The sequence below is a fragment of the Astyanax mexicanus genome, chromosome 6, assembly GCF_023375975.1.
Source record: "Astyanax mexicanus isolate ESR-SI-001 chromosome 6, AstMex3_surface, whole genome shotgun sequence".
NCBI lineage: Eukaryota > Metazoa > Chordata > Actinopteri > Characiformes > Acestrorhamphidae > Astyanax > Astyanax mexicanus.
In genome coordinates, this window is record NC_064413.1 from 8,112,578 (window position 1) to 8,124,225 (window position 11,648).

At 35.5% G+C, this 11,648-nt stretch overlaps 1 protein-coding gene across 1 annotated transcript; it reads left to right on the forward strand.

The window, feature by feature from the left end:
- Window positions 1–476: 476 nt before the first annotated feature.
- On the forward strand, window positions 477–7,132 carry atg12 (ATG12 autophagy related 12 homolog (S. cerevisiae)). Its single transcript, XM_049480615.1, has 4 exons — window positions 477–612; window positions 3,225–3,361; window positions 3,476–3,538; window positions 6,648–7,132. The coding sequence occupies exons 1-4, from the start codon at window positions 504–506 to the stop codon at window positions 6,705–6,707; spliced, it is 369 nt and encodes a 122-aa protein (XP_049336572.1). The 5' UTR covers window positions 477–503; the 3' UTR covers window positions 6,708–7,132.
- The last annotated feature ends 4,516 nt before the right edge of the window (window positions 7,133–11,648 follow it).

An 11,648-nucleotide genomic window follows, 5' to 3' on the forward strand; every position in this document is an offset into this window, starting at 1 on the left:
TTAAAATTATGATTTTTTTTTTATTTTACCAAATAAAAAAACTCTGGAATATAATCAAGAGGAAGATGGATGATCACATTCATCAAACCAAGCTGAACTGCTTGAATTCTTGCAACAGGAGTGGCATAAAATTATTCAAAAGCAATGTGTAAGACTGGAGGTGCAGAACATACCAAGATGCATGAAAACTGTTTAAAAACCAGGCTTATTCCACAAAATATTGATTTCTGAACTCTTTCTGAACTATTGATTTCTGAACTTTATACTATTAACTTTTTTTTATTTCAGCCATTTCTCATTTTCTGTTAATAAATGCGCTAAATGACAAAATCTTTATTTGTAAAAATGTTGGAACATTTGGAAAAATGTTGTTATTAGTTTATTGTATAAAACAACTGTTTCAAAAACTGAAGTGGTCTCTTATTTTTTTTCTAGAGCTGCATGTCAGTATGATGGTGGGACTTTTATTTTGAAGGCCGCGCTGTTGATTAGGCGGTGTAGACATGTCTGATAGTGCGGAGTCTCCTACACAAACTCAGCGGGATGAAAGCTCCTCACAGCAGCCCAGCGCGGACTCAGCAGACCCTGCGGTCGCAGAGGAGAAGAAAAAGAGTAAATTACACTTTTGAGTTGATTTTAAACGGCGTGTGTTTAGAAATACAGCTATATTAACAGCTTAACTTCTGTGTAAACAGCCTCTGCTGAAGCTTTTAGTGGTGTACTTCCGTGATTGTTTGATTGACAGTGCTGTGAGCCAATAAAATAACGCATTCGGCCTCCTGTAGCCAATCACTGAAGTGCTTAGACTGTCAGCTGACCCCGAGGTGCGTGGCTGTCAGGATAAAATGCATGTGTGTGTTTTTATGAGAGTGCTGCAATCAATCTGTTCAGCCTAATATGATTTGATAGAGCATGATAGACCTTGTGCTTTTAAAGAATAGTGTCCAAACTTATTTGAGAAATGTGATTAAACCCTAAAAATTGACTGTATTCCTCTAAATTAGAGACTATTTCAGACTAATTTCTCTTAAAGGTTCTACAGTCTCCTCCAAAACGTATTGGAACAGTTAGGCCAATCCCTTTATTTCTGCTGTAGACTGAAAACATTTGTGTTTGATATTAAAAGATTATTATCAGACACAAAATCAATATTTCAGCTTTTATTTCCAAGTATTTACATCTGCATCTGACGCACAGTTCAGAAGATAGCACCCTTTGTGTGAACCCACCCTATTTTCTTATGAACAACAAACAATTGTAACAGATGAATTTAAAATAGATTCAAGTGAATAAGACTGAATATTTAGTTGCAGTCCTTTGATTGCAATAACTGCTTCAAGCCTGTGACCCACTGATATCAATAAACATTTGCATTCTTTTGTGATGCTTAGGCCTGTCACAATAACAATATTTTGTGAACGATATATCATTGCTGATACAGTGATATGATAAAGTTAGGGGATCCCTGATCATTTTCAGATTTTCCTTTATAAATGATTGGTTGTTTGGAACAGCTATTTCAGTTAAATATTACATATAGCAGAGAAACACAAGTGAAATAAAGTTTATAGGATTTACAGAAAGTGTGCAATAATTCTTTAAACAAAATTAGGCAGGTGATAAACAATATAATTTTCAATTTAAGACCATTTAAATGCCAATTACATAATGATAATACAATAGCATAACAAAGCAATTATACTCTTTTTTTTTTTGAAGACAAGACATTTAATTAATCATACTTTGGGAAATATATACTTTATTCTTCATCTACTGCACCGTTATTGAAGCTTTGGTTATTGAAGCATCACTGGCTTAAATACTGTTCACTGTTCTATAGGTAAACAAACATAAAAATAAACACAATAGACGATCAATATCACAATGATCAAATACATTTGAGGGCATGTCTATTCATAGTATGTTAAGTTGATCATGTAATTATCATGACGCCTAATGAATTAAGGATCTCCCAATCAGTTTAGCTGGATCTTTATTTAAACTGACAGACAGATAAAATGTTTCTGTAGACTTATGAGTGCAGTGTACATCAATTAAGATTAATAAGTCCCTCTCTTTCCCACAGTTTTAGCCTGGTCTTCTTATTCACCTCATTATTAGTGTTTTTCACCTTCTGGTGAAGCCTCTGTACTTTTGTTGTTGCTGGAGGTTGTTGCTGATGTCACTAACAGTTGTTTTATGGTCTTTCTTTATAGCACACACAATGTTTATGTAATCATCTGATGTGATTTTCCTTGGTCTATCTGTTCGACATCTGTTACTTACTCCTGCTTTTACTAAATTAAGCACAGCTGGACTCTATTAACTAGTTAAGTGATTTCTGAAGGCAATTTATTTAATTAGATTTTATTTAGGGGTTTCAGAGTAAAGGGGGCTGAATACATTTGCATGCATACTTTTTTTAGATTTTTATTTGATAAGAATTTTAAAACCAAATATATGTTATTGTTCCGCTTTACAATTATGGCTACTTTGTGTTTGTCTATAACTTAAAATCTCAGTAAAATACAATTTAGTTTTAGTTTTAAGTAGGGCTGCATGATATATCGCTTAAGCATCGTCATTGTGATGTGCCCATGTGCAATAATAGTCACATCGCAGGACGTGTGATGTTACTTAAGGCGGTTAATTCAAACACGTCATGTTGCAATGTTTTGTTTTTTGACACATGAAGTAGATACACAGCGTTGTCTCTGTGTCTGTGTGAGTGACAGGCTGCTGCTGCCTGAGAAGTTCGGGCTGGAGTAAACACGAGGTAACAGCACATGGCTAGGCATGTGCTTGTAAATGCACACGTTGAAAGCTGTGTACCTCAGTTCAGCACAGTTTTGCAGCGCAGATATTTCCTGTTACAGCTGAATTAACGCTTTTAATCCCAGAAAATGCTCTTTAATATTTACCTTTTAAAAAGCCATTGAAATGCCTGATTAAAGGGCCGATTAGTGTTGGTTTTGAGTCCTCGGTGCTGAATCAGCTCTTGATCAGTTCTGGCGCGAGACACTGCGCTGGCGGAGGCGGGGCTGGTGACATCATGGGCCCTGCATTGTTTAATATTGAGATATATATTAGCAAAAAAGAACAATATCGTGCAGCCCTAGTTGTAAGATGATAAATGTGAAACATTTGAAGGGGTATGCATTCTTTTGCAGGCCGCTGTATTTGCTTGGTCAGATGCTTATCTATTTTGTTTTTCCATTTTTTAGTTGACGTACTCTTGAAGGCGGTGGGAGACACTCCCATTATGAAGACGAAGAAGTGGGCGGTGGAGAAAGGGAGGACGGTGCAGTCGCTCTCTCAGTTCATCTCACGCTTCCTTAAACTCGAGCCTGGAGAGCAGCTGGTACGAGACTTGGTCCTGGTTGGAAAATCATTAAAGTGCCTGTTTAATAAGTGCTTATTGGTTTAAAATTGTGAATAACAATGTGCTTGTCTTATGCTCCACCTTTTCTTTCAGTTCATATATGTCAATCAGTCGTTCGCCCCATCACCAGACCAAGAAGTGGGCGTGCTTTTTGAGGTGAGTGTTTCTTTGCTCCAGAGTTCCTCAGTCTTGGGGAACACCTTCTCATTCATTGTTTTTCTTTATTTATTTTCCTACATTGTAAATGAATACTAAAGTCATACAGACTAGGTGCTCTTATCTGGGGAGCTGTTAACTTGTGGTTTCTGAGGCTGGTAACTATGATGAACTTATCCTGTAAAACAGAGGTAACTCTTGCTCTTCCTTTCCTGGGGAGATCCTGATGAGAGCCAGTTTCATCATAACGTTTTTGATGGTCTTTGAGACTCAACTTTCTTAAAATGTTTCAGATTGACTGACCTTAATTCTTTAAAGTCATTTTTCTTTCTTAGTTGAGAGGTTCTTGCCATAATATGGATTAGAACATTACTCAAATAGAGCTATTCACTGTATACCTGTAACTCTACCTCTTCACAACTTTACAACTGATGCTCTCAAACACTTTATTAAGAGACAAGAAATTCAAGTAATTAACTCTTGATGAGTTCAGCACAGCTGTTAACTGAAAGCCTGAATTCCAGGTGACTCTACCTCTTAAATCTGACTGAGAGAATCCAGCCAAGATGTTTAAAACTGTCATCTAAGCAAGAGGTGCTACTTTGAAAAATCTAAAATATAAAACATATTCTAGTTTGTTTAACACTTTTTTGTTTATTAAATAATTCCATATATTTTTCTTTATAGTTTGAGTGACCTTAGTATTAATCTACAATGCAAAAACACTGTATATTGAATTGGATTCTCTCTGTGACCTCACCCTTCCTTCTCTCTTTCTATCTCTCTCTACTCCCAATCTTGTGTGGCTGAAAGCAATCCAATGCTCCTCACAGCAATGCTCCATCAACGTCGCTGAAGCGTAGAGTTTTCTAAGAATGAGAGATAAACCTAATTTTTTTTTTTTTTTTTTTATTAAAGCTCATTCAAATCAGTGAAGCCATATGACGTTATTCTAAGCAGAGACCAGTAGAGGGCACCCAGTTTGTTTTATTACAAATGTGCCTCTTTGGCTGTATCCAGCTCTCATGCTAAAGTCATCCAGACTATGAAGGAACACATAAGGAATCATGTAGGAATCATTAAAAGTGTTAAACAAACCAAAATCTCTGTGAAGAAGCATTTAGGATCTCTTATCTGGGATGCTGTAAATTTGAGGTTTCTGAGGCTGGTAACTCTGATAAATTTATCCTGTACAATAGCGGGAACTCTTGCTCTTCATTTCCTGGGGTGTTCCTGATGAGAGCCAGTTTCATCATAAAGTTTTTTATGGTCTTTGCGAGTACACTTTGACTGATCTTCATTTCTCAAAGTAATTTTTTCGTTACTTACTTGAGTAGTTCTCGACATGATGAGAAATAAAACATGACTCAAATCGAGATGTGCCAAGATGTGCCAAGCTGTCATCTAAGCAAGAGGTGCTACCGTATTTTGGTTTGTTTAACACGTTTTTGTTTTTTGTTTGGATGACTTTAGTATTAATCTACAATGCAGAACATTTTAAAATAATGAAAAAACACTGAAATAAAAGTGTGTCCAAACTGTTCATTGGTACTGTATATATGAAAGGTGCTATACAAATAAATATTACTATTAGTAGTAGTATTCTGAGTTAATATGCAGTCAAGACAGTGATAATGGTAAAATCGTGGGGAATCTGAACAAATACATACAAAATACATACAAAATGACTTTGGGGACTTTTTTGCAACACAACACCCTACAGGCTTCAGGTATCAGTCAGTGTAACGTTTAGCAGTTTAATTTTCTGACCAAATCAAGCTAAATTCGCAAATAGAAAATTCGGTATAATACTTAATCATTATTTTTTTCTATTCAGTATAGTAGAATTTTTTAATGATATATTTTTTTATTTCAGTCTTTAGCAAACAGAATTTCTAGAAAAATAAAAGTAAAATAAAAAATAAAATAAAAGTTAAATCTTCTCTCGATATTTGTGTCTTGTAAAAAAAAGTTTGTAACACAAATCTGATGGTATGATTCTTGCAAAATGCAAAAATGGAAAGACTGAAAATAAAGAAAAGATAAAGTTTTTCATGTTTCCTGAAAATCCGGTTGTAAGATGCAGAGATGAAATACAAACACTGGAAAAATAGATCAAAAAAACGTATTTCACTACATAAAAAAAAAAAACTAAACTAATAATGATTTTTTACATACAATTTTCTATTTTTGCATTTAGCCTCAAACAATCAGAAAAATAAATAAATTAATATTACTCTGACCCGTATCCCTTTTTCATCTTAATGATTTGTGATTTAACAGGTTTCAGATCAAAAATCTTCTCAGAACAGTAAAAGTTTTCTGTGCCCAGATTACAAAAGGTTGTAGCTATAAAGTATTAAAACAGATCAATTAATAAAGAGTTAGTAAAGTGGCTGTATGTACATTATGTGTCCTCTTTTAATTAGTGTAAATTATAGTGTTGTTAGCATTAACACACTTTATTAATCTGTACACTTTAGTGCATTCATTTTGCAAATGAATCATTTTGCTGTTTGGCAAAAACTTCCTCCTGTAATTAACTTGTTTTATAGAGGCTGGTGACGTTATTAGTGATTTTATTTAGCTTTGTAAACACAGATTCGCTACTGCTGAGTTTAGAAGCTAAATTATTATTATTTTTTTTATTTATAGTGAGATATTTATTAAATCTCATAACTTAGTCTGTCTTACACCTCTCTTTCCCCCTCTCTCACACACACTGTTTATTCCAACTGTTGTCTCCTCAAAAAGAATCTTTCTTTTTTCCTTTTTTCATATTTTGCATTGATTTGACTTTTTAAATTCAACTGTTCTTAAACATACTTTACAAATGTCAATCTTTGTTCTAAGTTGAAGAAATATGATTAAACAAACATATTTTAATATAGCTAAAATAGGAATCTGATTATCTTACATTGATCCATTTATTTTCATGATTAAAAGTTTCAGGATGTGAAATGTGATGAATCGTGATTAATCAAAGCATATTTTGAGATTAGGCCGACATTCCCATGATAATGTGATTAATACCATTTAACACCACTAATAAATACAGCTAGAATTCACAAAATAAAATACATATTATTCTAATTCTCTTGTGTTTCAGTGTTTTGGCAGCGACGGAAAACTTGTTCTGCATTATTGCAAGAGTCAAGCCTGGGGATGATGAGCTTTCAACACACACACACACACACACACACACACACACACAGAACTGATCTTTAATAAAGAACCATCTGTTTAGAAGTTCTTCACAGCACTAAAAGTGGATCTACAAAAAATGATTGATCTCTGAGCCCAGATTTAGAATATTATGACCACGCCCACACAGTTTTTGAAGAGGTGTAAAGAGTGTATATGGTGATTTGTGAGGAGTTTTTTTTTTTTATCATATTTCTGGGTTTTAAACATGTCTTGGCTAATCGACTGAATCTGTGTTCAGAGATGAATCATATTTGTTAACAATGTATAATAAATAATGCACCTGCCTGTCTTGTGTTTATTATTTTGTTGTTTTTTATTTTTAATGGCTAATTATTTCTTGTAGCGAGTTGTTTTCTTTATGTAAATAAATTATTGTGGAAATTGAAAGCCAGTTTCTTGTCTTTCGTTTCTTGGTATGTGATACGCTTCATAGATCATCCTGTACACTAAGGAACAGAACCAGCTTTATTGGTTCCTGAGGAGGCTGCACTCCTCTTTTAAACATCAGTAAAAAGGGGTGCAGAGTAGTCCAGTGGGCTAAGTGCTGCCCCACTATGATCATGGGATCCCTGGTTTGAAACCCAGTTATGCAGCTTGCCATCTGCTGCCAGAGCCCTGAGAGAGCACTGTTGTTCTTGCTCTCTCTGGGTGGGTAGATGGCGCTCTTTCCCCTCGTCACTACTAGGGTGATGTCGATCAGCACAAACTGTCTGTGAGCTGATGTAACTGAATCGTTGCACCTTCCTCTGTGGGCACTTTTCCATCGGCATGGTGCCAGTGGAATCACAAAATCACAGGTTCTGGGCCAGAAAAGCCGGTTCCGTTCTGGCCCCACAATCTTGCTGGTCTGGAACCAGTAAACCTGTGATGCGAGCGGCCAAAGGGCGGGGCGTTGAAGCGTTTCCAGGGCAAAGTTGTTTACAAACCTCACCTCCATTCACAGCTAAGAGCAGCAGAAGCAGCTAAATGAATGAAAATGAATCAAAAGTGGTCCACCAAGGAACAGCAGCACAAGTTTCAAGAGGAGCTCGGGTTCCGCTGTGTTTTTTTCAAATCGCCCCCCGACCTCTGTTGATGCCCACGTTCACATACGTTTTGAGTGACTCCTTGAAGCAGTGGAAACACGGGCCGGTTCTTAAAAGGTTCGCAGGAACTGGCTCCGGCACCAGCACTTTGTTGGTGGAAAAGAGGTATGAGTGTGCTGGCTGTGCTACATCCACAACGGTCCTAAAAGAGGTGGTGGCTGATTCACACGTGTCGGAGGAGGTGTCTGACACACCTGCTGTCTAGAGTTCATTTCTTCCGCATTTGTTAGAATATCCAGTCAATGTTTTGGAGGCTAATGCTAAAAGAGTTATATGGGCAGGAGGGAACAGGAGCTACAGTTAACTTTCGAGGAAGATGATTGGGACAAGATAATTCACTGCATACATTCTTCCTCAATTTGCACTACACAGCCTTATTCAGTTAGTACTGGTTACTAGAGTCTACTGGACAAAGGTTAAACTTGCTAAGCTTAACTGAAAAAAAAAAAAACATTACTTAACATGCTCTAAAATCTTTTTGGCATTGTATATATTTAGCTTCTTTTTCTTTATATTAGAATTGGAAATAAAATTGAACCTTGTCCATTGATTGCTATGTTTGCTGTATCACCTAAAGACTCTACTATTCCAGCTGTATATTCTGATGTTTTTGCCTTTTGTACCCTTTTAGCTAGACGTCTTATTCTGATTCAGTGGAAAAGCTCCACTCCACCCTTATCTGAGCGCTGGTTAAATGTGGATTTTGCTTTATTTCTCTATTTTGGCAAAAAAAATACACCATTACTGTCATAGTTTAGGCAATCTGATGTCCCAGGTAGATCACATAAATCTTTTTTCTTTATTTTTTTTTCTTGCTTGTTTTTTTAATTGTTTTGTATTGAGTTGATTTATTATTATTTTTAATTTTCTTTTTCTTTAGTACCATTTTGTCATGAGTGCTGGTGGCAAGTGACAGGCTGGGGATGTGGATGGTTGAGGGAGAAAGGGGGAGAGAGGGTAGGAGGGTAATTAATAGGAATTATTGTAATTATTAGGTAATTAATAGGAACTATTGTACAAAATTAATGTATTTAATCTCCGCTTTGTGACTTATTTCTATCTTGCAAAATAAATAAATAGAATGATCAACAAAAATACAAGCAAATCCAGTCAGTTTATTAAATAAATTGTCTGATCCAATTAATCCCAAAAATATCGCATGTATCGCATGTACTAACTGTACATTTCCCTCAAAATACTAGATAATAGGCTTTAATCTTATAATATTGCGATTTTAGATACTTTTATTTATTTATTTTATTTTTTTTTAGAATGGCCCTAAAACACCTTCGTATGAATCATCACTCACTAGAGTCATATCTGGTGAGCAATCAGGCACTTTACTTCAAAATTATCCCAAAAAGCAGACCTAGGTCTTTTCCAGATCCTTCAATTTCACAAATGCTAAAGGTTTGACATATTATGAGCAATAAACAATGAAGCAATGCAACGTTTGACTTTTCTCCACAAAAATAAACAGTTATTATATATTTTTAATGTTTTTTTTTTTTTTTTCATTTTTGGAAGATGTATTGAACAGTGCTCCCTGGTTTGTTTAAAGCTTGGAATATGTTTTTATAATCAAACTCTGCTTTAACCCTTGTGTGGTGTTCGGGTCTGTGGGACCCATTTTCATTTTTCATCAAATGATACGAAAAAAAGATTTTTTCTAACTCAAACTCATTGGCATTGGCTCATTTTTTGTGAAAAACATATATCAAAACACATTTTCGATAAACACACACTGTACACCCCCCCCCCCCCCCCCCCCTACACATTTATATTACATACAGTATGTTTGGCCAAGGGCTTATAAACATTGCTTCATTTGTAAATTTGAAACTAAACACATTTTCTACTCATATCTTGAGTTTAATTCATTTTCTTTTACATTTTATTAAAAAACTAATAAAAAAAGAAGAGTAGCACTTTTTAAAAGAACATAACAGAAATGTAACATAAGAAAGGTAAAGGGCAAATATTAATCATGTAAGCTGTTTATATTGCTTGCAATTTAGGTGAAGCGAGCATGTGTAAAGCATTTTAATGTAGAATTGCTTCATTTTGCTGAATTAAAATACAAGTAACAAAGTAAACGAGTTACAAAAATAGGAACACCACACAAGGGTTAAACTTCTCCACAACTTTATCTCTGACCTGGTCTGCTCTGAATCTGGTGAGTTCTTTGGTAGTCACGATGCTGTTTGTTCACTAGTGTTCTTTAATAAACAATTGAGGCCTTCACAGAACAGGTGTATTTAATTGGCAATTGATTGATTGCACTGGATTTTATTTAGTTTTTTATAGAGTAACGGAGGCTGAATACTTTTGCACGTCACACTTTTCAGATGTTTACTTGACTAATTATTTTTTTAAAAACTTGTACCATTTTTTCGTTCCACTTCACAATTATGTGCTACTTTGTGTTGGTCTATCACTTAAAATCTCAATAAAAAAACATTTAGGTCTGTTTTTTAGGTTGTTACATGACAAAATGTGGAAATGTTCAAGGGGGATGAATACTTTCGGAAGCCACTGTATCCATCCATCCATTTATCTTTCTAATGCTGGTTTAGGCCATGGCCAGCATGTCGGCTGAGTGTGTAGATGTGGGATTGCCAGGCTGGACGTGTATTAATAATCACAGGAGAGACAAATACCTACAGTGTCAGATCCAGCTGGACATATTTGGATTATTGAGAAAAGGACAGCCTGTGATTTCCTCCAGCATTGTGCTGTAATTACAGCGTGGGGGGTGCGCAGGAGGGAGCGAGGGATGGATGTGTAAGAAAAGAAAGGATGGAGAAAGGGAAAGCGAGCTCTAACAGATGGACTTAGGAGGGATTACGCAAAAATCTGGGGTTGGACTCTGACACCAATTCCCAAGGAAAGAGAGAGAGGGAGAGAGAGAGAGAGAGAGAGAGAGAGAGAGATGGTGAAAGATTGGTGCAGAGATGTACAAACAGAGCTAGGATGAGCGGAGTGATGGGAGGATAAGGACCGAGGGCCATTTCTGCTCTTTTTCCAGAAAGATAAAGGACAGATATAAAGGATGGACTGGGAGGGGAACGACTGCGCTGGTTTATTTGTGCACTTGTGACTGGAAACAAAGTTTACAGGTAAGGAAAAAATTAACATTTTACCTTGTTTTACCTGTTTTCTTTCATTTTCAGAGCTGAAAAATGAAGAGACATGATATACTGAAGTGGATATAAATGGATCCTTTTATTAAAATCCAAACTAATATAAATATTTCATAATTTTTAATATCATAATTTAGTGTTTAGTGCAGATGAACACAGCCAGAGTGTGGGTTTGTTGTAAAATTGTGAATTATTGTAGATTTACCCAAAAAAAAATCTCATAACTAGAACTAAACTAGATATTGTTTATCAAAACAAACATAGCATACATACATTTGATTTACATATATATTTACAGCAAATGCATCTGTGAAGGACTATTTTCTGTCACACTAATTACTGCAAGTATTCCTCCGCCATTTTGACAAAAAAACAAAAAATTAAATATAATAAATGTAAAAAATGCCAAGCATTGGGCATTGTATTTATTAAAACTATGTGTAATAACTTAAGATAGGCCCCTTCTACACACTTTATACAAGGTGCATTGTGATGTTTGTTGCTATCTTACACCTCACCACAATCTATTTTCACACTTTCTGCCTGCATCGTTTAAATAGCAACAGTGCTTGTGGATAAATCTACACAAATGTGCGTGATGATCTGAAAATGAGGTGTGTTCAGGTACATTTTTGGAGTATTGCTATCTTGGCAATGAAAAATACAGGTGCACCA

Bases quoted from the DNA above. Each gene is read 5' to 3' on its own strand.
- atg12 (XM_049480615.1), top strand. From the start codon at position 504: ATGTCTGATAGTGCGGAGTCTCCTACACAAACTCAGCGGGATGAAAGC. The intron at 613-3,224 runs GTAAATTACACT...TCCATTTTTTAG, and splicing joins CGCAGAGGAGAAGAAAAAGA to TTGACGTACTCTTGAAGGCG. The intron at 3,539-6,647 runs GTGAGTGTTTCT...CTTGTGTTTCAG, and splicing joins AAGTGGGCGTGCTTTTTGAG to TGTTTTGGCAGCGACGGAAA.